The sequence below is a fragment of the Myotis lucifugus genome, unplaced genomic scaffold (assembly GCF_000147115.1).
Source record: "Myotis lucifugus unplaced genomic scaffold, Myoluc2.0 scaffold_11, whole genome shotgun sequence".
Classification (NCBI taxonomy): Eukaryota; Metazoa; Chordata; class Mammalia; order Chiroptera; family Vespertilionidae; genus Myotis; species Myotis lucifugus.
In genome coordinates this window covers 13,143,267-13,169,653 of record NW_005871059.1, presented here as the reverse complement: position 1 = coordinate 13,169,653, position 26,387 = coordinate 13,143,267, and the positions used below count along the sequence as shown (strand labels likewise).

Here is a 26,387-nt window from a genome sequence, read left to right as displayed (position 1 = left end):
TAACACTTAGAATTAGTGTACCGCAACCCAAACGCTTCCCATCAATGATCCTGATTACAACATAATACTGAAAACATCCCCTAGAAACTTCATGTTTTATTTTCTAATCCTCACATGAGACTATGTTATTGAGATACATGGTTTAGAGAGAGAGAGAGGAAGAGAGAAAGAAACATCGATGTGAGAGAGAAACATCGATGTGAGAGAGAGAAACATTGATAGGCTGCCTTCTTTATGCACCCAGGCCGGGAATTGAACCTGCAACCTTTTCTTTTTCTTTTTTTTTTGGTGTACAGGAGAAAAAGCTCCATCCAACTGTGTCAACCAGCTGGGCTGGAAAGTTCATGTTTTGAAACAGAGTTCCAAGTTCATCCAATCAATCATGCAATGACAACTTTATATTCAGAATGCTCTAGTAAGGTTGAAAGTAATGCTCTAAAGCAGCGATTTTCAACCTTTTTCATCTCATGGCACACATCAATTACTGAAATTGTGACACACCAAAAAAAGGTATAATTTTTATTCATTCACACTGGATGGCTATGGTGTTAGCTGTTGTCATTTTTTATTTGACAATCTAAAGGAAATGAAGTCAGTGCCCCTGACTAGTCAGGTACTGCATGTTTTAAAAATTCTTGCAGCACACAGGTTGAACAATTTTGTATTTTGTGTTAAGTAATCAATCCCCTTGTTTAGACTCCCAGGCTCCTTGACAGCAGGGACTGCATCCTTTGGGTTTCTCTATTTCCACAACCCACGTATTTAATACAGTGTACAAACAAAATCAATTCCTGACAGCTCTGTCAATGCTCTGATAAATTCCTAAAAAAATTAAGGTGAAAAACTAAAAGGGAATTATAAATGTGATCTCTTTGAACATGTATTTTTACTAGGTTAAGAAAAATCATAGTAAAGTCTATCCTGCCCTTCTTGGATTCTTTGGGTAGGATTTCTCAACCTTGGAACTACTGACATTTTGGGCAGGATATTTCTATGTTGTCCGGGACTATCCTCTGCATTGCAACATGTTTAGCAGCATCCCAAAAATGTCTCTGGACATAGCGAAATGTCTCTTTGTGGGGCAAAATCACCTCCAGTTGAGAGCTACTGCTCCAAAGAGTTATTAGCAAAAGAATTAAATACCTATTACAAACCCTACATACCCTCACCATCTCAAATACATACATCATCTAAACTTACCCTCTTGTCAACAAAACGACCAATTCTGGTCTTTTCCCATCCAGCCAAGCTTAAAACCTGTCACTGATTTCTGATTCCCTTTTCTTTCGAAACCTCTACATCCAATTAATACTATTTATATTAACTTTTTCCTCATAAATATTTCTCAATTTTTTCCTTTCCCACCTACTCAGGCCCTTAGGCCCTTAGTGTTGGATATGGCGTCTCTCTGCTTTCTGTCTCTTACTTATCAGACAATGTCCTACCATTATTTTCATGAGAATTATTAATACGAGGAAGCCCAGGCTTCTTGGTAATGCATGAATCAGAGAGGCCAACTTCAGCACTGCATGACGAAACATTCCTGGATCATTCCACAAAGATTTACCAAACCTATTAGGCAAAAACACTAAATGAAGCAAATGTGAATTTGCTTGCATACCTTTATGGTCCCTCAGGAGAGACCCGATAACCTGCCAGTTCACCAGTTACTCTGTTTGGTAAAGTAGGTAAGATATATATTCTGCAGTCAGACAGCCTGAGTTGAATCCAGGCTCTGCCACTTACTAGTTATATGACTTCAAGGGAACCATTTAACTTCTCTCTGTGCCCAGTTTCCTCATGTGTAAAATAACAATACTAGAACCTACTTAATATTGAAAGAATTAAATGAGTTAATACATGTAAAGTGCTTAGAGCAATGCCTGGTGTATTTTAAGTACTCAATGCTTCCCTCCATGACAGAAAGCAACATAGTTCGTGGGTCTCTGATATCACCAAAATGCCAACTTCCTTTTCCTCATTTGACACCAGGGAATCTACATACACAAATTACTCTCTGGCAATCACATATTAAGTCATGATGGAAAGGAGAGAATGCCAGCAATGTGACACTGTGCTAGGTAATGGGATAAACAGATCAAAGAATAAGATGTGGTTATTATCCTCAAGCATAAGCCTCGTAGAGGTACCACACAAGCATATTCTTATCATGTGGACTGCTATAATGCAGGCACGAGAGTGCACATAAAAAGGACTAGCCCGCCCATACTAAAAAATCAGGCCAGGTTTTCTTCAAAATATTCCTAATGAACTTGGAGGAAGAAATAAGGAAAATGGGATCAGGGGACACAACATAATGCTTGCTACTGCCAGTAGGTCAGCATGGCTGAGACATAGGGAAAGAGATTAAGTGGTGAGACAGAAGGATAAGTTTAGAGCTATGGACAACATTTAGGCCCTTGATTTTGATATATAAGAGCCATAAAAAGAATTTAAGCATTGGAATACTGTGCTTTTAAAACTTACTCTAACCATAGAATGGAAAATGGATTGTGGAGGCAAGACTGAGGGCAGAGCAGTCAGCAAATTGTTACAGTAATACATGTAAGAAGTGCTATGGACTGATCGAAGAATAATGTGGAAAGGGATATCTAAGAAATTACTAGGTAACTTGGTGCCTTACTATATGAAGGGAGGTGCGAGAAAGGACAGTTCCCAGATTTCTCTAGCAAGGAAGGAAGAGGGGATGGTTATGTCATCACCGAATAGAGAATACATTCTGGAGAACTAAGAGAAGTCTGTTGGTCAGGATATTACTCCTCTTGAATGGTCCTTTTATGTAATGTAAAATTATAGAGGTCCACAGAGGAAATGCTTTTTCCTAAATAAGTGGTAACTGCTACCAAATATTTATTTATTTTTTTAAACAGTGCCTAAAGCCCTAGGTGATTTTGCTCAGTGGAAAGAGCATTGGTCTGTGGACTGAAGGGTCCCAGGTTCAATTCCCATCAAGGGCACATGTCCTGGTTGCTGGCTCAATCCCCAATAGGGGGTGTGCAGGAGGCAGCCAATCAATGATTCTCTCTCATCACTGATGTTTCTATCCCTCTCTTCCTTTCTGAAATCAGTAAAAATATATTTTAAAAAAAAACAGTGCCTAGATACTATCGCAGGTCTTTCCATTTTTCAAGTTAAATTGTAACATGTTCTTGGCACTGGAGACATAAAGATGAGTAATTGTCTCTATTTTCAGGTAACTAGATGTGATGGACATGTAGGTAGACAAGATTTAAAGAAAACACAGACAAGTAAAATAAGAGAAATCTGCAGACCACAAATGCTATGACTACAGCTGAGCAAGTACAAGAGCACAGAAAATGAATAAGAGGGGACAGGCATGAGAGACAGACATTAATAAATTAAATATTAGGGAGGCAAAAAAAGATGGGATTTAAATCCCTAGGACTCTAAATTAGATATGAACATAAAACACACTGGGTTTGAGATTCTTTCAAAGGCAAACAGAAATTGGATAGAAACCTTGATAATCAAGTTTACAGAGAAGAAGAAATGAGAGCATCATTAAAACATGTAAAGCAACTTAAGACTTGGGAATGGATGAGATGGCCTACCGGAAAGGAAAGGTGAGAAGGCAGCCAATGAAGGAACTCTAAGAGGAAGGCAGAAAATAAGTATTCACATTCCTTGTAGTCCTTACTTGAACTGAGATTCATACAATCATGTAATTTTGCAGGCTATTTTTTTAAGAGGTCATTTGGTTCAACCCATTATTTTACAGATAAAAATTAAGTATATTTCTAAAGGTCATATGTCTAATCAGGAAATTTTGCTCGTTTTCTTCAGGCTACTTCCAAGGCCCCACCCTCCCCTTTCCACTGTGTCTGGTTATACCTCCTCAGAGCTTCATGGAAGGGATTTTCCCAATATAACTGAACCAGTTTTATTTTGAAGCTAATGTATATAAAAACCACTTAATCAAATATCTCTATAAAATGTCAATGCTTGCCCTAGTCAGTTTGGCTCAGTGGATAGAGCATCAGCCTGTGGACTGAAGTGGCCCAAGTTTGATTCAGTCGAGGGCACATACCTTGGTTGCCGGCTCGATCCCCAGACCCTGGCCAGACTCTGCAACCAATCGATGTGTCTCTCTCACATCAATGTTTCTCTCTGTCTCTCCCCCTTCCTAAAAATCAATGGAAAAATATCCTCGGGTGAGGATTTAAAAAAATAACAATAAAGTAAAAATAAATGTCCTATTTAAAAAAAGTCAATGCTTTGTCTGCATCATGATTTTGTGATTTTGATGAGGCTAGTCATGATTTCAGATACTTCTGATAATAGTTAATAAAATCACTAATTATGATTTGGTTTAATATTTGCATTTCAAAAATCTCCTAAGAATATACATAGTTAGAGAGCCTAGCAGTCAAATCATTCTCTGCTTAATAAAGAAAAAATTGCTACTACACTTTAATTTCTGATGGGAAACCAGACAGCTAGGCTAGTGTTCCTGGTAACACCTGGATACTATCTTTTTACTTTTTGCTTATGCTGATTTTAGGTGGGGAAAGGGATACTTAGGTTATAAGGCATGCATCTAGCATAATTATATCAATTTTAGGTCACACATAATCTCAAATTCTTGAAAACAAAAGCTCATCCAAAATGTTATGACTTGAGATTAAAAAACCTTTATTGTATATCCCTGTATAGCAAGTTATTTCCATCTATATTATAAAACATCCATATAAAGAATGTGCCTTACCTCTCCCACTACCTATGAGCACCAGAAGGAAACTTTTGATATTTTCCAGAATATCCAATCCAGTGCCTGGTACATACTAGTCACTCAAATATTTGATAACATTATATATGATAAAAGCCAGTGATTCTCGGCTTGGCAGATGTTGGATCAAAATAACGAAGACAAAAAATAACAATAAAAAAATAACAAAGACATCTTTGCCTCTTCCCTTTGAAAACCATTGTCACTGGCAGATAATGATGCTGACAAGAAAGTGTCAAATTTTTCAGAGGTCCTGGGACAGAAAGAAAGTGATTGAGAATGACTTATCTTGTCTAAAACTAATTATTATAGATGAAGTGAGGTTCTTGTAAGTTAAACAACTTGTCCAATCCAGTTTAACATTCTTTGCAAATTATAACTATCTGCCACTTGTTGACTGGTTTTAAGTTAACAACTAAAAAGATGTTTGAAAACCTGCCACAAATGAGGAATCTAGTTCAAATGACCTGTTAAGGTTTTTGGCCTCATAATCCTATTTGAAAAATAACTACTTAGCCTATTCAGTGAGAATCTCTCCCCCAAACATATACCAGTAATCACTAATGTATATAAATACATTATATATATATATATATATAAAGTATATATCAGTAATCACTAATGACATCAACAGATTTTTTTTGACTACTTAATACTATCACCCACATCAAATAGGGTATTAGTTAACGAAAACTGTTCTTGAAGAAATAATATTAAATCCAATAAAAAAACAACCAAGGTTTGGGGTTTTTAAATATAAATCCATAACTAAACATGAGAAATATTACTAGGGACATTTTTTAAAAGTAAGCTTTTTTACCTGGTGGCATTAAGCAATTTCAGATTTAAACAGTACAAATAAAGATGTGAAAGTACTGGTACAGAACACTATTTTTTGTTTTAAATAAAAAATGCCTTCTATAATTTCTTAATCAATGTTTTAAAAGTAAACTGTGAATCAAACTGGGATCTAAAAAATGATTCCACATTTTAAAATGTGTGTGCAGATTGGCAGATAGATGAATAGACATAGATGTAAGCTAAAAAGAGGAAAAACGTAGGCTACAAAATGGTATATATAATTGCATGCAAAAACCTTAATAACACAAAGAATAAAAATGCATTGGAAGGAAATGACAAATCCTGACTGTTGTCTGTGAGTAAGAAAATTATGAGTAACATTTTCCCCTTTATCCACATTAAGAATGTATTACCTTGATATTGAGAAAAATAGTAAGTTAACAGGTGACTTGAAATATTTCAAAAGGAGGAAGTAATTTTTTTATATTTATACGATTAAGAGAAATATTCAAAATAAATTCACAATAGACTCAATGTAAAACAGATTCACAATTTAAAGTCATTCAGATCAAAACACCTTGGGCTAAAAAAACATTTCAGGTTATTTAGAAAAAGAAAAAAACAAGTTTTCTAACTAAGTTCACTCTTTGCTATCAGTCAGTCATATTATTCCTATAAAAATTTCAATATGCTAGTACATACTGGTACATGCAAAGAAAAGATTCTCAAAAATTCAAAGAAATCATTGATAAATTTTCAGTGAAAAATGACTTCAAATATGAAATCATTTCACTGAATCTGACTACACATTTAAATTCTAGTTACCACATGTACATTCAGAAAGTACATCAACAGGCTATAGTGAATAAACCACTTCCTTTGAAATTACAGCTGCACTGTGATTTATTCAGTATGAATTATCTTTTCACCTTAAAACATCCTTTATTGCATAATTTGCCTCATCAAATCCATCATGCGGCATCCATCTCCTACAGAAGAAAAAAACTTTGTACCCCAAAAGATTCACTGGGATCAGGGTTCAATGTTCTATCACTATAACTGAGCCAGCAATTTTTTAAAATTAATAAACTTTGGATGAACAAACCTCAACCTGTATATTAGACTGGATTATATACCTTGAGGTAGTATATACACAATTTATAATATAATGTAGGAAATATATTTTAATTATGATATTATGACCATTTTATATCAATAGGAATTCTTGCTACTTCAAGAGTTTAGGAATAAAGGCAATACTGTGCTACTATTAATTTTTCTTAAAGAAAAAGAGAAACCATTTATATCTTATTTATAAATATTTAGTACTGAGATAAAATTTTTATTAGACCAGAAAGAGAGCAGCCTACAAAACAAAGCCTTTTTATTTTACTGAAAGAAACTGTATATATCCAAACCCTTTAAAAAATACTACACAAATATATCAATGTTGCTTACCATTCTTCCTTAGGCCTCCGGTTTCACTTACTATACACTCTTCCTAAGAGATCTCATCTATAGCCCTATCCCTGCAATTATCTACCCTTGAGCATCTCCCTCACAAATGATGTTAATCTTTCATGTCTTAAATTAGGCATGATGTTATTATGGCAAAACTAAGAATGTATATTTGAGAAATATCTCAACAATACAAAATAACCTAAATTTAATGAGCTACTATGTGTCAAGAAATGCTAAAGTGGCTTAATATATACTTCATTTAATATCACAACTACCCTAGAAAATAAAATATTATTATCCTAATTTTGCGAATGAGGAAAATGTGATACAGGGTGTTAAGTAAATTGCTAAGTGGTTCAGCTGGAATATAAATCCTAGCAGTCTACACAAGTACCTGTGCTCTTCCAAATTCCAGTGGAAACTAACAGTGAGAATCAGCATATTCTAGTCATAAAATTCAGAAAAACAATGAACTGAACAGAGGAAAAGTACAGGAGAGAAATAAAAGTCTCATAGTATGCACATGAGCTAAAATAAGAAAAAAAATTTACAAGAAAGTTGAAAATTTTAAGATGGAGTCCAACTAGCAACAAATGATAAACAAAAATTAAACTGTATTAATCAAATCTAAAAGGGTATCCAATTACATTAATAGTTTCATTATTTAGGTGTCATTTGCACTGTTATTTTAGTGACTATAAAATACACACACATGCATATATACAAAGGCCTACACAGATTCAACCTAATCCTATCTCAACCTAGTTCTGAATTTCTTTTCTAAATTCTGCCTTCAGGATTTCTCAAAGAACATGGCCTTAAAGACAGGGAAAGACTACTGTACCTGAATAATCCTAAACATACCTGAATAAGTCACACATTATCTCTAGACATCATGTTGAATTCATATATGGGACCAAGAGTCATTCTTAAATGGTTTAAGACTTGATAATACCCAATATTATTTAATATCCAGAAATAATTGATTTAATTATTTAATATTTTAAAATGATTTTTAAAGCAATTAGTAAACGGAAGGAAAGGGAAACTAACATTTTATTAAGGGACTACTATATGGTAGATGCTGGGTTAAGGGATTAGTCATCATAAAACTTTGAAATAAAAAAAATAACTTTGAAGTAGACATTACTGCCATTTTGAAGAAGAAACCAAGTCTCAGCAATTTTACCGAGATCATGCAGATAGTAAATGATAGAGTTAGATGCAATTATTGATCTATTTGAAAGCTACCATCCTCTTCCACTATATAACACACTACCTGTCACAGCATACAAACTGATGCATCTTTAAAATTCTAATGAAAATCTGAAAAAGTTTAACAGTTCTCTACACAAAAATAAATTTTGAGGAATTAAGTATTAAGTGTAAAAATGAATATATTTTTTCCCAAAGATAGTTATAACCTAGAGGTTGGGGTTTGTTATTATTTATTTCATCTGGTAAGTTATAAATGAGAGTGATATAAAGTTTTTAAATTTTTCTATATAAAAAGGTCTAAGCAAAGAAAACAAAAAGACTTGGAAAAGTTATTTACAATGCATCCTATATAATAAAAAACTAATATGCAAACTATCCTCTCGGGAGTTCGACCGACTGGGAGTTCAACTGCTAGCTATGACGTGCGCTAACCACCAGGGGGTGGCACAGAACGAAGGAAGGCCCTGGCTGGCAGCCCGAAGGCCCCGATTGGCCTTGATCGCTGGCCAGGCTTAGGGACCCTACCTGTGCATGAATTTCATGCACCAGGCCTCTAGTATAACTAAAAAAAGGTTAACGTCTGTAATATAGAAGAATCTGCATCAGGCTGTTAAAAATGGGATATATGCACCCCTATGTTCATAGCAGCATTATTTACAATAGCTAAGATCTGGAAACAGCCCAAGTGCTCAACAGCTGATAATGGATTAAAAATGGTGGTACATTTATTTACACAATGGAATACTATGAAGCTGTAAAAAAGAAGGATTTCTTACTCTTTGAGACAGCATGGAGGGACCTGAAGAATATTATGCTAAATGAAATAAGCCAGTCAGAGAAAGACAACTATCACATGATATATTAAAAGATTGAGAGACAACGAAGCATGCAACAGATATTTCAGAGGGAAGGGGGGTAGGAAGAGATTAGCCAATGAATTTATATGCATATATGCATAGCCCATGGATAGACAATAGTGTGGGGAAGGCATGGAGGGGGCGGGAGCAGGGTGGAGAGGATTAAAGTGGGGGAGGGTACATCTGTAATACTTTCAGCAAATTATTTATATGAGCCTCAGTTTCTTCAATCTTCCTTATAGTCTCATAATGACCAAATAAAACATATACAAATAAAACATCAACAATAAGGATAAAATTTATTTTTTAAATGGCTAAGAGCAAAGAATGAGGATAGGTAATCCCCAAGGGTATTATTTTTTATAAAATCATAGATGATTTTTTTAAAGCCCAAAACAGTCAGTAGAAGTCATTTAAGCACCTCAGTTCATTAGATTTTAATATAATCACTTTTTAATAGCACTTGTTCCTTGGGTGGTAATAAAAGGATACTTCTTGAATTAAGTTCAGTTATCATTTGTTGATCATTTTCTATGTGCCACACACTGTGCTAACTGCATCACATGGGTTATTCTGCTGCTCCCAGAATCTTCTAAGTTAGGTACCATTTGCTCATAAATGGTATTATAGACATTACCAACCTTTAACAGTATGGATACAATTTCTAGGGACACATCGATGACTGTCATCACAAGTCCTCCCGCTCCCCAAAACTGCATAATCCATCTTTGACTGCTATCCATTCTATTAATGAATAAAAAATTTCAGTAGGACTATAAAGTCCTGCAGTGGAATATAATACCCTTCATAAGACTATCAATATTATTATGATTAACAATTAATTGTAAGTAAATTACTAGTCTTTCTGAAGGGTAACTTCACAATGCATTCTAAAACCCTTAAAAATGCCCATTCCTTTTTTCTAACAATACTACTGTAGAAATATCTTTCATAAAATAATTTTTAAAATGCACAAATGTACAAAATGTCAACTGAAGTATTTTTTAAAATAATAAATTGAAAAACTTAAGATCCTATAATAGGTATTGGGTTCAATGAAATAACAGAATACAGTACTATGAAACCTAAAATTATCCTATATATTAAAGGGTAATATGCCTATCAACCAAATGGTGGAACAACCGGTCACTATGACACACACTGACCACCAGGGGGCAGACGCTCAATGTAGGAGCTGCCCCCTGGTGGTCAGTGCACTTCCAGAAGCCGGGCTCACACCTGGCAAGAGCAGTGGCAGTGGTGGGAGCCTCTCCCGCCTCCCCCACAGCGCTAAGGATATCCGACTGCCAGCTTAGGCCCACTCTCTGCTCAGAATATTTGGGCAGGGTTGGGCAGGGAGCGGGCCTAAGCTGTCAGTCTGACAAACACCCAAGGACTCCCAGACTGTGAGAGGGCGCAGGCCAGGCTGAGGGACACGCCCCCACCGAGTGCACGAATTCTGTGCACCGGGCCTCTAATTGGTAATACAAAAAAAAGGTCTATGGGTGGTTGCTAGGAGCTGGCAAAGGGGAAAATGGAGAGTTGCTGAATGAGTATACAGTTTCAGTTTTGCAAGATGAAAAAGTCTAAGATGAAAAGGTATGGGCATTTTTAAGTGTTTTAGTATGTATTGTGAAGTTACCCTTCAGAACTTTTTCATCTTGCACAATATGAATATACACAAGATTGCTAAACTGTATGCTTAAAAAGAGTTAACATAGTACAATATATATGTGTATCTTACCACAAGTAAAAATAAAATTTAACCAAGTTTTTAAAAAAATTGTAAGTAGGTCTATAGCTCCTGATTACGTTAAAAGGGATTTAAAAAGTGAAATGTGGTCACATTTTTTTTTAAATAATAATATTCTCTATGTGTAAAAACACAAAGTATTAGAGAGGAGGGCTTTGATATCAGAAGCATCTTATTCTGAATGTTGGTCCCATTGGCTAGTTTTGCAGCCTTTGGCAAGATGTTTAGCCATTTTTGAGCTTCAGTCTCCAATTGTAAAACTAGGATAAAAATAATCCTTATTCTAAATTATTATTTTGAATATTAAATGAGGTAACAGATATAAAAGTTTAGTACAATATTTGGTGTGTAGTTAAGTGTTCATTAATAGAGCCAACTATTATTTCTTAAAAGCATCAAGTGCTAATAGTTAATTCTGCCTAATGAAATTATATATTTTCCTTCCACTGGCTTATTTGAATTTTCTACTTTTACTCAACAAACATAAACTCAATAAATGTAAATATATTAATTATTGAATCTTGCTTAAAATGGCACTGTGCTAGCAACTATAAAACATAAATTACTCAGGATTTTAAATTGAACAGAATTGTTGTTTAAGTAAGGAATCAAGACTACAAACTGAATAAAAGTAAATAACCTAGAAAAGGACTGCAATTCTTAGGACTATTAATGTGCAAGTATTTAGAAAATGATACCCATTCTCTAAGAATGTCAAAGTCTCTTAAATAATACTAGCAGAAAAAATACTTCAAAGTAGCTTTTAAATATCTCACTAATAATAAAGCTGGTTTCCCTTACAAACCAGCATTTATGTTTAAGATACTTAACAAAAAACAAACAAGGTCAAATCATTATAACATAAAATTTTGTTGCAAGTAATATATAATGAAAAGGACACTGGAGTGCAAAAGAACTCAGTTTGAGTTACAATTTGCCTCATGTCATATGGAATTAAGGCAAGTTATTTATATGAGCCTCAAATTCTTCAATCTTCCTTAGAGTCTCATAATGACCAAATAAAACATATACAAAGCCTAATACATAGTTTACATTCAACATTATAAATTCACTTCCCTTGAGAGATAGCAGCTCCGGGCACAGAATATTATAAACATAGCCAACAAAAAGAAACAGGTAACATGTTCAGTGAGAAAACCCCTGGCTACATCGGGTGCTGCTCTTGAAGCAGACTTAGCCCCTGAAGGTCTACTATGAAGCTCTAGGGCAGTGGTTCTCAACCTTCCTAATGCCGAGACCCTTTAATACAGTTCCTCATGTGTGGTGACCCCCAATTTCATTGTTACAAATTGAACATAATTAAAGCATAGTGATTAATCATAAAAACAATATGTAATTATATATGTGTTTTCCAATGGTCTTAGGTGACCCCTGGGAAAGGGTCGTTCGACCTCCAAAGGGGTCGCGACCCACAGGTTGAGAACCGCTGCTCTAGGGGAAAAGTCTGTGACTTAAATCTATGTTCTCAATGGCTACCACAAATTTTCTGATAAAAAGTGAACATGTAATAAATGCTGACTAAACTGAATTTTGTCTTTTCCTTCCTTTCTATCCCTTACTAAAATACCAAGCACTCAAAAAAATATTTAAAAGATTTATAATTGCTAATTGCCTTGGAATGAAATATGAAAGGTTCATAGGTTGACACTCAGCCAGTGTGGCTCAGTGGCTGAGTGTCAACCTATGAACCAGGAGATCCTGGGCTTATCCCCAGTGGGGGGCATGCAGGAGGCAGCCAACCAATGATTCTCTCTCATCACTGATGTTTCTATCGCTCTCCTCCTCTCCCTTCCTCCCTGCAATCAATAAAAATAAATTTAAAAAAAGAGAAAGTACATACAAACAGATGTAATCTGATTATAATTTATATGTAAAAAAAACATAATTAAGATTAAAAGAAAACTCTGCACTTAACATTCATGCAATTCATATATGGTCCTGGCTATTATGAAGATAAAGTGTTTTGAGTTTGTAGCAAATTATTTTTAAATTAAGCAATTAGTGTTTCAGTTTTTCCAGTGTAGGTGTATATACAAAGAGAATCTTAAGACTTATCTGAGAACATTCTGAACTAGTTTTTTTTACTCAAATAAACCACTTCCTTTCAAAAGCCCACATAATTTTAAAGCAGCAAGTCAAATGATTCTCGTTTTCTGTACATATAAAGTTATTTTAATTGCCTGCACAAAATTAGTGATTAAAATTTTTTCACCAATTTAGCTAAAAAATATATATTTAAAAGACATAAGAAATTGCAGTTAAATATGCCTACAAAAGAGGGTTCATTAGTAAAATGAAATGTGTAAGTACATTACTAAAAAGTTCATATAGATTTAGAAGTATTCATAATATCTCATGTAACTTCTTTGTATTATAGACTTTTCAAACTAACAATAAAAGGACTTATTTCCAGAATAAGGATAAGGAGAAAGAAGTTACATCTCCTCCTAAAAATCTAATCTTACTCTTTCCATTTAGTTACTTAGGTAACATCAAAGAAAGAGACACAGAACAATAAACAAGTAGAAAAAAATAATCTTGTTGGAAGTGTTTACAGCTCTGCTGCATATTTTTAATTTCTTGCACCTTCTCCAGGGAACAACCTGCCATCAAGACTCAAAAATTTGAGAATCAACATTTGAGTATTAGATATAAATAATATCTTACAGATATTCAAATAGCAGTAAACAGATACAATACACGAAGTTAAAAAGACTGCTGACACTGTAAAACTAGCAAAATAATGCTACCAAATAACTATGTCCTCATTATGTAAAATTAAACTTTATTTTCTGAATGAAAGCTTACTTAAAGGGAAAACCAGATGAAATTCAAAGGAAAAGGAAAATGAGGCACAATAGTTTTCTAAACAGTATGAGCATACCAGTATTGTAAAGGCAAACTTTTTCAAAAATAGATCAATTGTGCAGTACAGTCTTAAAGTATATTTCTCCAAAACCTCCAACACTAAAATAAACAACCAATTCTCTTAATGGTCTGATTAATATAGAAATTTATTGGCTACATTTATTGTGAGGCATGGAAATATCAATTTTAAAAACTGTATAAAATGTTAAATTTAAATTACACGATTCCTTTGCCATATCTGTAACTATTTTTTCTTAATGCTCACTTATTTTAAACTACTTTTCTAAAAGAATCAAAATAAACCCAATACTAGAAAAAGGTTCAATAGCAATCAAGAGTTAAACCTCACTTCTCACAATAATGTTCATTTTGTCTAATCTATTACTCTTTCAACTTATATTGACCAATTCTAAAATTTTAAACCATAAATAGTATAGTATTTTTCCACAAAGAATGTTTCTTTCAAATAATACTATACATGTATTTCAAGCTCTGTTTTTTTGTGTGGGATAACAAGACTCTGCTAACCAGTTTTATAGTTTTGGGAGTAATTTTACCCCTTGGTTGGTTTAAGGTGGCAAAGAAAACCCCATCAGAAAACTGCAAGATTGTCCCATGATTTTACTCCCTAAATATTCAATTGTTTAGCAGTCCATTCATATAAATGTATCACAAAAGTATACGACAACCCATTCTAAGCTTACTTGTATTTGCTACTGGTGACTTTCGATATTATATATGTTAACAAAATGAACCAAAATATTATCGAAGTTAAGAAGACATACCAACAGCCTGGCCGGTGTGGCTCAGTGGTTAAGGGTTGACCCATGAACCAGGAGGTCACGGTTCAACTGCCGATCAGGGCACATGCCCAGGTTGCAGGCTCAATCCTCAGTAGGGGGTGTGCAGGAGGCAGCCGATCAATGATTCTCATCATTGATGTTTCTATCTCTCTCTCCCTCTCCCTTTCTCTCTCTGAAACCAATAAAAACATATTAAAAAAAGACATACCAACATTTAATATATTATTTTAGAAATTAGAGTTCCAATTTACTATCATGATAAAAAGTTAATTTTTATATAAGTATTAAGTTCTATTCTAAAATATAAAAATATTGAAAATTTCTCTAAATAATAAAAGAGATTTCCTTCCATAATCTTCAGTAGATTGTCATGATAAAGTCCGGTTGATATGAATAATGGAATCATTATACCTAAGCATCTAAACCTTTGGGAAAAGGTCTGCCCTATCACATATGTAGAGAGAAATAGCAAGGCTCTCAAATCAATCTAGTTTCAAAGGTGAAGGGAGGATTTAATCTAATCAAGTATCCTAGGGGGAAAAATATCCAGTTAAAGAGACAAAGCAACGATTCTTCTATCCTATTTTATGTTTCTATCTTATTTTTCTCCCAAAGAGAGAGAAAGAGATAAAAGATGATAAAAGATAAAAACAATAGAAAGGGAAAGTTCAAAAGTAAGCCAGCGAGCTCATGAGAAATATGGAGAGGAGGGAACTTCTACAGAAATAAAAGCCACACTAGAAACAGCAGAATAGGAGTAGGAGCAATACAATAATAGAAAATGGTACAGCAATGTCTGCAAATCCTTCCAGAAGATGGACCAAAGACTATGATCTGTTTATGACATGAAAATATAGGTCACAGAATCATTTTCATATATTTAACAACTTGAATATTTCAAACATGTATATTTTAAGGGAGGAGAAGGTGAGAGGTTGAACCAGATGTCAAGCAAGAGACAAATAGAAGCCTAATCATGAGAATCAATCAATTTTAAAGTTAACTATGGTTGGTTTAAAACTAAAGAAATTTTGAGTATAGAATAAAATGAAAATGCTCTAATATTGGAAATAAATAAATAAATAAATGACAAAATATCAGGAGAAAAAGGGAGAGAAGAGATCAAGTATGAGGAAGTATAACTCTGATGAGCTCAACTTTTAAAGCCAGGACTCATTAAATAGCTGTTTAAAGTTAATAATTCAGTTAATAGAAGTTTAAATATAGTATAAAAGGTATAAAGGTATATACCTTATCTAAGAACTGAAAATATTAACAAAAATTATGAGAAATAAAGGAAAAGCAAAGTGTAAGAGTATGGTTTTCTAAGAAAATTAAAATTTTCAAAACTGACCATAGAATATTGAGGATAAATCCTATAATGAAATAAATAAATTCAATGCCCTTTAAGTTATGTAAGGATATAGAAAAACTTTCTACATGTTCTACTTAAAAAATCACAAATAACTCACATAGCTATAAATTAATTTTACAAGTAGATAAAATAATCTTAAATAAAATATTAGCAATAACAAAAAAAAATTCTGAGATGTTCTAAATTAAAATTACAGCAGAGCGAGAGGACACTTCTTCCTTGTGGACTTTGCTGGGCCTTTCCCAGAATTAGCACTGCTTTACCCTCTCCCATCCCCCTCCCTTGAGCTAATGTAAATCCTCTCAGAACTACTTATATTGTCCCCAGCCCCACTTGATGTTTAAAAATGCTGCAAAACTCGGGGATGATGGTTTTGTCTTTCCTACCTAGCCACACTGCTGGTGGTGTACACTCCGTGTCCCAAGACAGGTCTTCTGTATTTGCTAGCAATGGCCTAAACCCTTTTTAAAAAAAGACTTTTAGCCATGGAAGTTAAAAAAAAAGTTTATCAACAAATAAGATTCATCAAATTAAAAGAATAACCCATTATGACCAATTAGGATTGTTCCAATATTACAAGACTAAATCAATACTAGAAAACCTGTTTAACAGGGTAATGTCTAAAACCTTTTGCATCTATGAAGACAGTATATTTTTTCTCCAAAAATATTTTGATAACATTAAACATCTCAATAAAAATTACAATTGGATTTTTTCAGTAACTCAACAAGCTGTTTCTAAAGCTCATATGGGAAGAAGAGCCATGTGCAATAACTCGGGAAATCTATAAAAAAATAAAAATAAAGAGAGCTCTAGCAGGTTTGCCTCAGTAGATAGAGCTTCGGCCTGCAGACTGAAAGGATCCTGGGTTCAATTCAGGTCACGGACACATACCTAGGTTGCAGGCTCGACCCCGGCCAGCCGTGAACAGCCAGTACAGCAGGCAATCATGATGTGTCTCTCACATCAATGTCTCTCTCTCTTGGTCTCTCCCCATCCCTTCCACTCTCCCTAAAAAATCAAGGGAAACTCTTCTACCTGCTCCCATTGTGCAATTATTTTTATGACACTATAAATATGCCTTTGTATGTATGGCATGTCATAACAGTAAATAAATGGCTTTTTCAAAGGTATTTTCTGATATGAATATGTGCCTTTTAATGTTATTGACCTCCTAATTTTAATTTAGTAAAATGAGTATAAAATAAGTGGTCAATAAAAGTTATCTGATTCTGTAATTGTCTAGTTTAAGGTAAATCTTCTAATCCATTAATTGTAAAAATAGTATGCTTGAAAAATGTAAATAAATACAGATGTTTAGCTGTGCTTTAAACTATAAAAAAAATCAAGGAAAAAATGTCCTCGGGTGAGGATTAACAAAAAAAGTAAAGAGAGAAAAAACAGCTGGATCAAAGGCTCAAATATTTTAAAAACAAAAAATGAACTTGTCAAACACATTAGAAGAAACAAATAATTTTTTAAAAATTAAAGTAGAGTGGAACTTTGAAACAAAAACCTATGAAAGATTGATAAATTCTAATATATTAAAATTAACAATTTGTCTTCTAATGACCTTGAAAAATGGCAATCAGAAAATGTTATTTTCCATGTATATCACAAAAGATGAGTTATTATTTAAATACATAAATTAAATATAAATATATAAAATACATACACACATTCCTAAAAGTCATGAAATATAACTAGCAGAAAAATGGGCAAAGATTAGGAACAGATAGTTCCAAGTAAAAGAAATACAAATAATTTAAGTATATGATAAAGCAGTCAGCCTCACTCATTAAAGAAATATAAATAAATGAAATTTTTTTTCTAATTAACAGGTTGGCAAAAAATTATAAATGATGCAGATACAAAAGTGTCTGGTATCCTCCCATTTGTGTAAAAATATACGTATGTTCACATCCTATATAATAAAGAGGGAATATGCTAATAGACCCTCACGCCATCACAAAGATGGCACCACCTACAGCCAATAAGAAGGGAATATGCTAATTGACTGCCACACCCTCCAAGATGGCAGCACCCACAGACAATAAGGAGGGAATATGCTAATTGACTGCCATGCCCTCCAAGATGACGGCACCCACAGCCCCAAGATGGCGGCACCCAGTCCCCTCAGCCCCTCTGGGGCAGCAGGCGCACAGCAAGGCGGGCCCAGCCGCTCTGTGCACCTGCCTGCGGAGTCCCCCAGTCCCCTCAGACCCCCCAGCCGCCCAGGGCCGCCCAAAGCTCAGGTAACCAGGGCCGGCCAATGCTTGCGCTGCTGGCAGTGGTAGTAGCAGAGCTGTGATGGGGGCGTCGCCTTCCCCTGATTGCCGGGTCGCCTTCTGCCCCTAAGGGCTCCTGGACTATGAGAGGGGGCAGGCCAGGGTGAGGAACACCGCCCCCCCCCCATAGTAAACAAATTTCATGCACCAGGCCGCTAGTATATATATAATATGCAAGTCAAGTTTCTAGAAGAATAAAGAAATAATTTGCTTACAGATTTGTTTATAGCTTCCTATGGGGAACAAGACTGTGAAACTGTATAGGGGTGAGACTTTTTTCTTTAAATCCTTTCCTACATTTATGTGGACATATTCTAAGCTGGGAATACAGGAGAGAAAATATGAAATCCTTGCAGTGGGGAGACATAATAAACAAAGCAACTGTCCACACACACAAAAAATGGCAGATGATATAAGTGATGTGACGAACAATAAAGCAGGGTTACAAAGGAAAGGGACTACTTATATGGGGGAAGTATAAAAGGAATACAGTGAAATACAGGCACATATGAAGGTTTCCCTACCACAAGACTGGGAGTAAAGTGATATGTAAATTGCAACCTAAAGAGCAATTAGTCAGGAGGAGAGAAATAATGGTGGGAGAGAGAGGGTGAAAAGCAGAGAAAACTCAGGTGTTCTTAGGTGGGTTTGGGTAGAGTGTACACAAACAGAAACCAGTTCATTAAAGGTCATATAAAATAATTAAAAAATTTATACAAGGGAATAGAAAATTAAAGCTATATTTTGGGAAGTACAGTAAGTGTTTTGGCGGAAATAAACTGAGAAGAAACCAGTTAAATGTCTCAGTAACTTTGTCCAAAGCTAAGGGGCTTTATGAGAAGATACAGCAATAAGGACAGAGAGTAGTGAGTTGAAAAACATACAGTAAATCTTCATTATTCACAGATTCCAAATTTGCTAATTCACCTACTCGCTAAAATTTATTTGTAACCCTACAGTCACCTGGGGCACTTTCACAGTCACTCAGAGACAAGTGCAAAGGAACAAAATATTTGACCTTCCCAGCTGAGGTCGCACAGGGTAACACTGTGCCTGTTTCAGCTCTCACACTGTACACAAGTATCCTTTTCATGACTGGATAGTGCTATGTTTTTGGCATTGTGATTTTAGTTTGTAATTTTGCTGTTTAAAATGGCCTCCACGAGTAGTGCTAAAGCACTATTTAGTGTCCCCAAGATCAAGGCAGCTATGATGGGCCTGATGAATACAAGGTGTGTTAGATATGCTTTGTTCAGGCAAGAGTTACAGTGTTACTGGCTATGAGTTCAACGTTAATGAACCAATAACATATAAACAATATATATTAAATAAAGTATCTTGAAACAGATATATAAAATAAGATTATGTATTAAATTGTTTGACAAAAATGTTGTGACCAATCACAGGAACCTAACCCCGTAGGAGCAATGGTTCAGTATTCACACATTTCATTCAGTGTTCACTAATTTATGACTTTACAAAATATAACTACACAAATGACAATCAACTGTATATGTACATACATATACTTACTTATTTGTAAAGCAGAAAGAATAGGACTGGTAATCAGTTATAAGAAGTAAATGAAGGAGAGAAATCAAGGATTATCTTAGCTAGATCTCTGGCCTAAACAACTGGAAGATGGTAAGACTACCAATAAAGATAGGAAACAGAGGAACTGGTAGCATCTTGGACCAGGAAGGCAAAGATGTCAGCTTTGAACAGTGTAATGTATGTATGCCACACTGTAATAAATACAATTGTGTGTTTAGTACTGAAATCCCCCACCCTTTGAGAGTTAAGAATCATATCTTTGTTCAACTTGGTATATCTCCTACAACTAAATGATGTTTTCCTTTAAGTCATATAATATAAACCAGGCATGTCAACACCAGAAATATATACTATATCAATTCTTTTACCTTCTACTGCCACCTTTACAAGTACATTGCTCATATTTACTATAACCTATAATAGTGTTTCTATGTAAGTCTTAAAAAGTAAAAATGTATATAATTTTATCTTTTTGAAAGCAAGAAGTCTAAATGACAAATATCTTACAAGAAATTCTGCACAATAAGGCCGTTTGTTTTCTAATATGTTTACAGAAACATAAATTATTAAATACCATTCTAAAATATTAAGCTTATATAAAAAAATTCTAATCAATAAATTATGGTGTGTTTTCACACTTAAGAAAACCTCAGAATTATCATTTCTATGTAACTTTTACAAAAATGTACACATACACTCAAAAAGTGACAAGTCTTTTTATACCCTAAAAACTAAAAATTACAATATACAACTATATACACTGAGCCTTATATAATTATAAAATAAACCTAATAAAGATATTCATATCTATGTCTATCTAGTCAACATTATCTTTATCTATGTAACAGAAAATATCTAAGCTACCACAAAACTGATTTTATAACCAAATATATACTTGTGTGAGCAAGAAACAGAAAACTGATACATAGTCCCTCCTGAATATACATTGTGTACTTGTTTATTTGCAATGGGCCACACAGAGATTCAGGGTCAATTTAAAAGGTAAATAATCAGAAATGCACTGTATTAATCTTATCTTTGGTGTGACAATTAGTTGCATGACCTCCCATGAGTACTAAAAATTAAATACTGAGAATCATTATTACTACTTATATGATTTAAAAAAAAAAAAGGTGAAGGAAAGGTCAAGAAAGAAGGATTTAAAGCCAAACGGAGAAAAAGAGGTTAAGATGCCAGTTTCGTTACTAGGAAATAAAGAAAAAGATAAAACAAAATAGGAAGTTCAGCAAAATGTTCTCTGCGGAAATGAAACACTAGTTCTTAGCAATAAATGGTAAGAACCATAACAAAAAAAGCCAACTAAAGACTTTAGAATGCAATAGGACAGGACATCTATGATCTTTGAAAAGACACAAGAAATTAAGAGTAAAATGGTCATTTTAAATATATTTTGTATTTTATATCATTTCAAATGTAATTACAGTATTATTTCTATTCCTAAAGTAAAATATTAATGTACTTGATCATAATGCAAATAAAAATGACTTTGCACCTCAAAATTGATATTTGATCTGGAAAGTAAACAAAAACAGTTAGCATACCTGCACCTGAGCTACCAAGACAGCAGTCGGTGCAGAACATGCCTTTAGTGGGAGCAATCATTATCACTAGCAGTGTCTCCATGAACAAGCAGGCCCTTGTCTCTTTTCCAAGGGCTAACGGCCAAGAGGGGAAGGGCAGAGGGTCTTCTTGGTTCCACTCTCTAAATCTCAAGACAGTGACATTTACCTAGTCAACAGGGCAAATGCATACCATGGACACACCTGACAGACTAGTAGCCATGACAAGTAAAAAAAATAGGGAGACAATAAAAATTCCTTACCTTCCCTATCACCCTGTAATATAGAATTTTCCCCCTAAAATAATCTTATAAATGGTAATTATAATCCTAATCAGCCAACAAAGGGACATTTCGTTCACATTGTAAGATCTATGTGACTTAAAAAGTTATTGTATTTCCTACTTGAAAATTGGTTTGTTTAAAAGAAGGTTACCACACAGTTCAACTCAATATGAGTTAAAAAAGTATTTGTGGATTCATGTGCAAAGTGGACCACATATGTAGCACTAACTAACTCTATCAGGAATTATTGTCAGTTCCAAACAAACTCTTAGAACACAATTCACTTCTAAATTGAAGACTGCCGCCAAAACCGGTTTGGCTCAGTAGATAGAGCGTCGGCCTGCAGACTGAGGGGTCCCGGGTTCGATTCCGGTCAAGGGCATGTACCTGGGTTGCGGGCACATCCCCAGTGGGAGATGTGCAGGAGGCAGCTGATCGATGTTTCTCTCTCATCGATGTTTCTGACTCTCTGTCTCTCTCCCTTCCTCTCCGTAAAAAATCAATAGAATATATTAAAAAAAAAAAATTGAAGACTGCCTATACATAAATCCAGTTGATGAGTCATATACTAAAAGTTCAAAATTGTAAAAATGTTTGATCAAGGTCCAAGACTACAAAATCAGCATCTGGGGTAATTCAAACTTTAAAATCAATCATAAAATATGATTTATATGATCTCCTAAAAAGCATGATGTGCACTGAAATATGTAATTAAAAATAAAACCTTAAGACATCACAAGAAAGTGTTTGGTCAAGAACTATAAAGACAATGTTGGCTTAAGTGTTCCCACCAAAACAGTGAATATAAGAACATCATACATAGTTAAAAAGACTGGAATGTCATTATGCAAATAAATAGAAACTAGAAATACAAAAAAAAATTATTAAAAGCAGCTGCCAGAGAAAAATATATTTTTCCTGGTAAAAGGTCAGCTACTTACTTCATTTTCATTAAGACATGATATTTTAAATACTATTTTTTCTTCAAGAAATATTAATACTATAATACCAGCATCTTCTTATGTAAAAGACAGTAATTTCTACTTAGCAATTTTCCTTGGTATCCCTGATTACTAGTAAATATGAATTATGAATTCAAGTTGGTCAGATGTTATTCTAAGCATTAGTAATTCCTTTCATTCTACTTATTTATTTCTCTAAGGCAGTAGTTCCTCAGCAGAAGTAACATATCAGAATCACATAGGGACTATTTTGAAAATATACATTCCCAAATGCCATCCCTCAGAGAGGCGCTGACCACGTCTCAAGTGAAGCCAAGTTCTGAAAAAATTCCCCCAGTGATTCTGATTGCTAGGTGAAAAACTGCTTTGAGGAAAGAATTACATACTTGTTCTACTGTCCAAAAGAGCTCTTATTTGGTCTGCCATTGCTGAAACTTAGATAGCATGCAAAGCTATCAGTAGCAAAGAGGAAAACTCCACATTTCATTACTTATGGTAAAAAAGTTAAAGAGATCTGATAAAATTATCTATTCAAAGAACATACAAGCATACTTAAAAATTTTCTATATATTTATTTTGAAATATGCATTTAGGACAAATAGTTTTGAAAATATATAAAAATACTTTATGTATTAATTCAACTTCAATATTTACACGGTCCCTTAAAGAATTTTCATTTTATTTTCATCAAAAATGTATTTCAACAACCTCCACAGTATTCTGAAAAGTCAGGAATTTAAATATTTTTCTAATAGAAAAATTTAGTTTCACCTACAGAAAAATAATGAAACTTGGAATGATACCACTGATATTTTAAAATGTAATTCTGACTCAGCTATGCTATGCCACATATAAGAAAAACCTTCATCACTAAACTATAATAATCCTAATTGGCAGCATTTTATTTAAGAACAAAGCACAAAAGTATTTTATAAAAGAAAATGTCTCCTTGTAAAAAAGTTCAATGCTTCAAACAAAAATATTGTATCTGAGGTTTGATTTCACAATATCAAGTTTTCATATGCAATTTGTAAACATACACCCCGTATAAGCTATCAACTTAAATAAAGCCAATTATCATTTTAAAAAGATAGAGTAAAAACGAAATTTCAGTGCAAAAATTCATACCAACTAAACTTATCAACATTAGACAATTTTAATATAAAAATCACAACTTATATTCATACTATAAAGTCATCCTATAAAGACTTTCAATCTCTTTAAAATGAAACGCTCTCCAGCAGTGATCAAGCTTTCCTTTCGTGACTATTCTCTAGTGAACACTTTCTTCTGATTAGCTTTTACAATGTCATCAGGAGATGCTGATTTGAAGTCAAATGGTGTTATTGCTATAAGAGGACTTATTTCTTTGTCCTTTATGTCTTGAACTTGTCTACTATAAAGAAAAGTCTTATAAAGGTCAAGGGTGCGTCGCTTGCAGCTTTTCAATGGGTAATGAAGACATAGTGTTGAAGCAAAAGCTGAAGGTCTAGCAGCAAGGGCCTTGGTCCATGACAGAGAAAAAGGTGGTTTCCTACTCACAGAGCCTTTACTGTTTTTCTTACTATCCTTAGCAGAAATGGAATGTTTCCCTAGCTTCGAACTCAGAACTTTAGTTCCTGGTGTTGGAGCTATTGATTGGTCTACTACAGGTTTTGGAACAAAATCTGAAGTTTTTATAAGAATACTAAGGTCAATATTTGAATCTATTTCAGGTGACCTCATTTCAGATAAACTGAGCTTAAAGGAATCTTCCTTATTCTGAGCACTGTCTATATCAATCGTTTCTGCAATCAAATCAGAAAGTGATAAATTCTCAAAGTCTCTTGTAGGAGTAGTTTTATGAAATGCCAAAGATGACAGAGATCCTGTTAATTCTGATACTCCAGTTGAAGACATAGACCGATTTGCTAGTTGTGATAGGGGAAAGGATCCCAAACTGGCAGATGACTGGTTACAAAGATCAGATAAAGTACAGCATTGGGTTGGATTGTTTTCTTTGTGGTCCTGAAACAGTTCAGCTAGGGATGGACTTCCACATTGGAAAAACTGCAAATTGTCATTTTTTAAAATACAATTCTTCGCACTTTGTTCAACTGAAGAAATGTTTCCAACTTCAGTCATCTTATGAGCGTCTGAATTATCAAGAGCCGTATTTTCCAATGAGCTAGTCAGGAGCAAAGGATTATTTAAACTTTCTAAACTGCTTAGTACTGGAATGTTTTGCAAATCATGTAGTGAATTATTTTGAATAAATAAAGAGTTATTCAGTGTCGTGTTCTTAATCATTAAGGATTTTAAATCTGGAATTCCTTTGAAAGCAGAATCATCTTTGGGAACAGATTCAGATGCATGAGGTCCTAACAAATTGGCATCTAGATTCTTTGAAAGTAGACTTTCCAGACTATCTGTGGATGATAATTGGACAGATGGCTGACTTTTAAAAGAATCTCTTGGCATATCATCCATTAGTTCAGCCAGTGACAGCTCTTTTGTTAACTTACATGATTCTAGTTTCTTTTCACTTCTAGGCCTGTCAAGTTTCTTTTTTTTATGGAGTAAAAAGTGACTTGGTACAACTGAGGAATTATTATATAATCCACATTTTGTTACTGGACCAGAAAAATCAAATGGTTTGCTACTGCAATCCAAATGATTTGCAGACTGAGGACAAGAGCTTTGAACATTATCAGCTGAAACTTCAGAGTTAGATAATAAGACTCCTTACCTTACAAGAGCCATTAATTTTCAGATGAATAGGTTCACATATGCAGAAGACAGTCACAGCAACCAAAAGGAAACATGAAATGAGGCATTAATTACTAAATGTTTCTTAGATTATGACATGAATAAAGTGATAATTGATCATTATTTAATAAAAAGTGAACACTCTAAAAATCAATAAGAGAATTTTTCCTTCATTTAACTATCCAAAGTGACCTTCCTACTTTGTTCATTGACATATACAAGTAAGTACCAAGTTAATTAATGTTCTAATTTCCATAAATTTTATAATGTGAGGTTTTTAACACTTAAATTATAGTCAGGAATGTCTCAAACTCAAAATGTCTTAAAAACCAATGGAAAGTAGTAGGCTCATCTTCTGTATTTTTAATGTATTAAAAACAAGCAAACATCATCCTATAATTTAAATTCTACAACGATCTGGGATAAACTATTGATATAGATGACATATTACAGTTTGTATTCATTCTCATATTTGGTTAGTTAAAAGACTTAGTACAAAATTTTAAAAAAATTTAAAGAAAACAAAAACCACCCTTACTGAATGGTAGCAGACTACATATAACTTTGTTGTGGCAAAAATCTAGTCCTCAGCTTAACAGTACTAGTAAATATTCAACCCATTAACAAATCATCATGTTCCTACTGACAGATCTCATACCAGTTACTATAAAAGTATCTCAGTTCCCTTCTTATGTTGACTAAATTCCAAATTTAATCACAAACTCTACAAACTTAAAATTAAACATCTGGCTATAAATGCAAGAGTAGTATAATTATGATACGTATGATATTTAACCATCTGTACGCCATAAGCATCTATAGACGCAAGCAGCGGACCTTTTTAAATTAAATTAAAAATATCATGGCAGTTAAGTGGTTAAATAAAACTAAATTGCTTTTATAAATACTATAAGCATAAAGAAATTTTTTACATTGTCGAGCTATTAATTTCCATCTCCTGAACCATTAGAGTTAAAAAACAAGAGTAATTTAAAAGCTCTACCAAAAGGCAAGTGTCTTGTTTTTAATAGGACTTTATTTCCCCT

The 26,387-nt window shown here is 33.9% G+C and overlaps 1 protein-coding gene across 7 annotated transcripts in view; it reads right to left on the bottom strand.

Annotated features, from left to right (window-relative positions):
* The window catches only part of HBS1L (HBS1 like translational GTPase), a 74,610-nt gene that overhangs the window by 30,321 nt on the left and 17,902 nt on the right, over positions 1-26,387 (bottom strand). For 4 of the 7 annotated variants that reach the window (XR_002828136.1, XM_023750242.1, XM_023750240.1 and 1 more), the window contains one exon: positions 25,098-25,316. The exons of 2 other annotated variants lie outside the window; for them this stretch is intronic. Coding sequence is in view for 4 of the 5 variants with exons in the window: in XM_023750242.1 (XP_023606010.1) it covers positions 25,098-25,316 (219 nt within the window). In the remaining variant the exon portion in view is untranslated. Of the gene's footprint in view, positions 1-23,735; positions 25,317-26,387 lie in introns of those variants that run through there. One more of the 7 variants, XM_006084449.3, reaches the window with a different exon arrangement.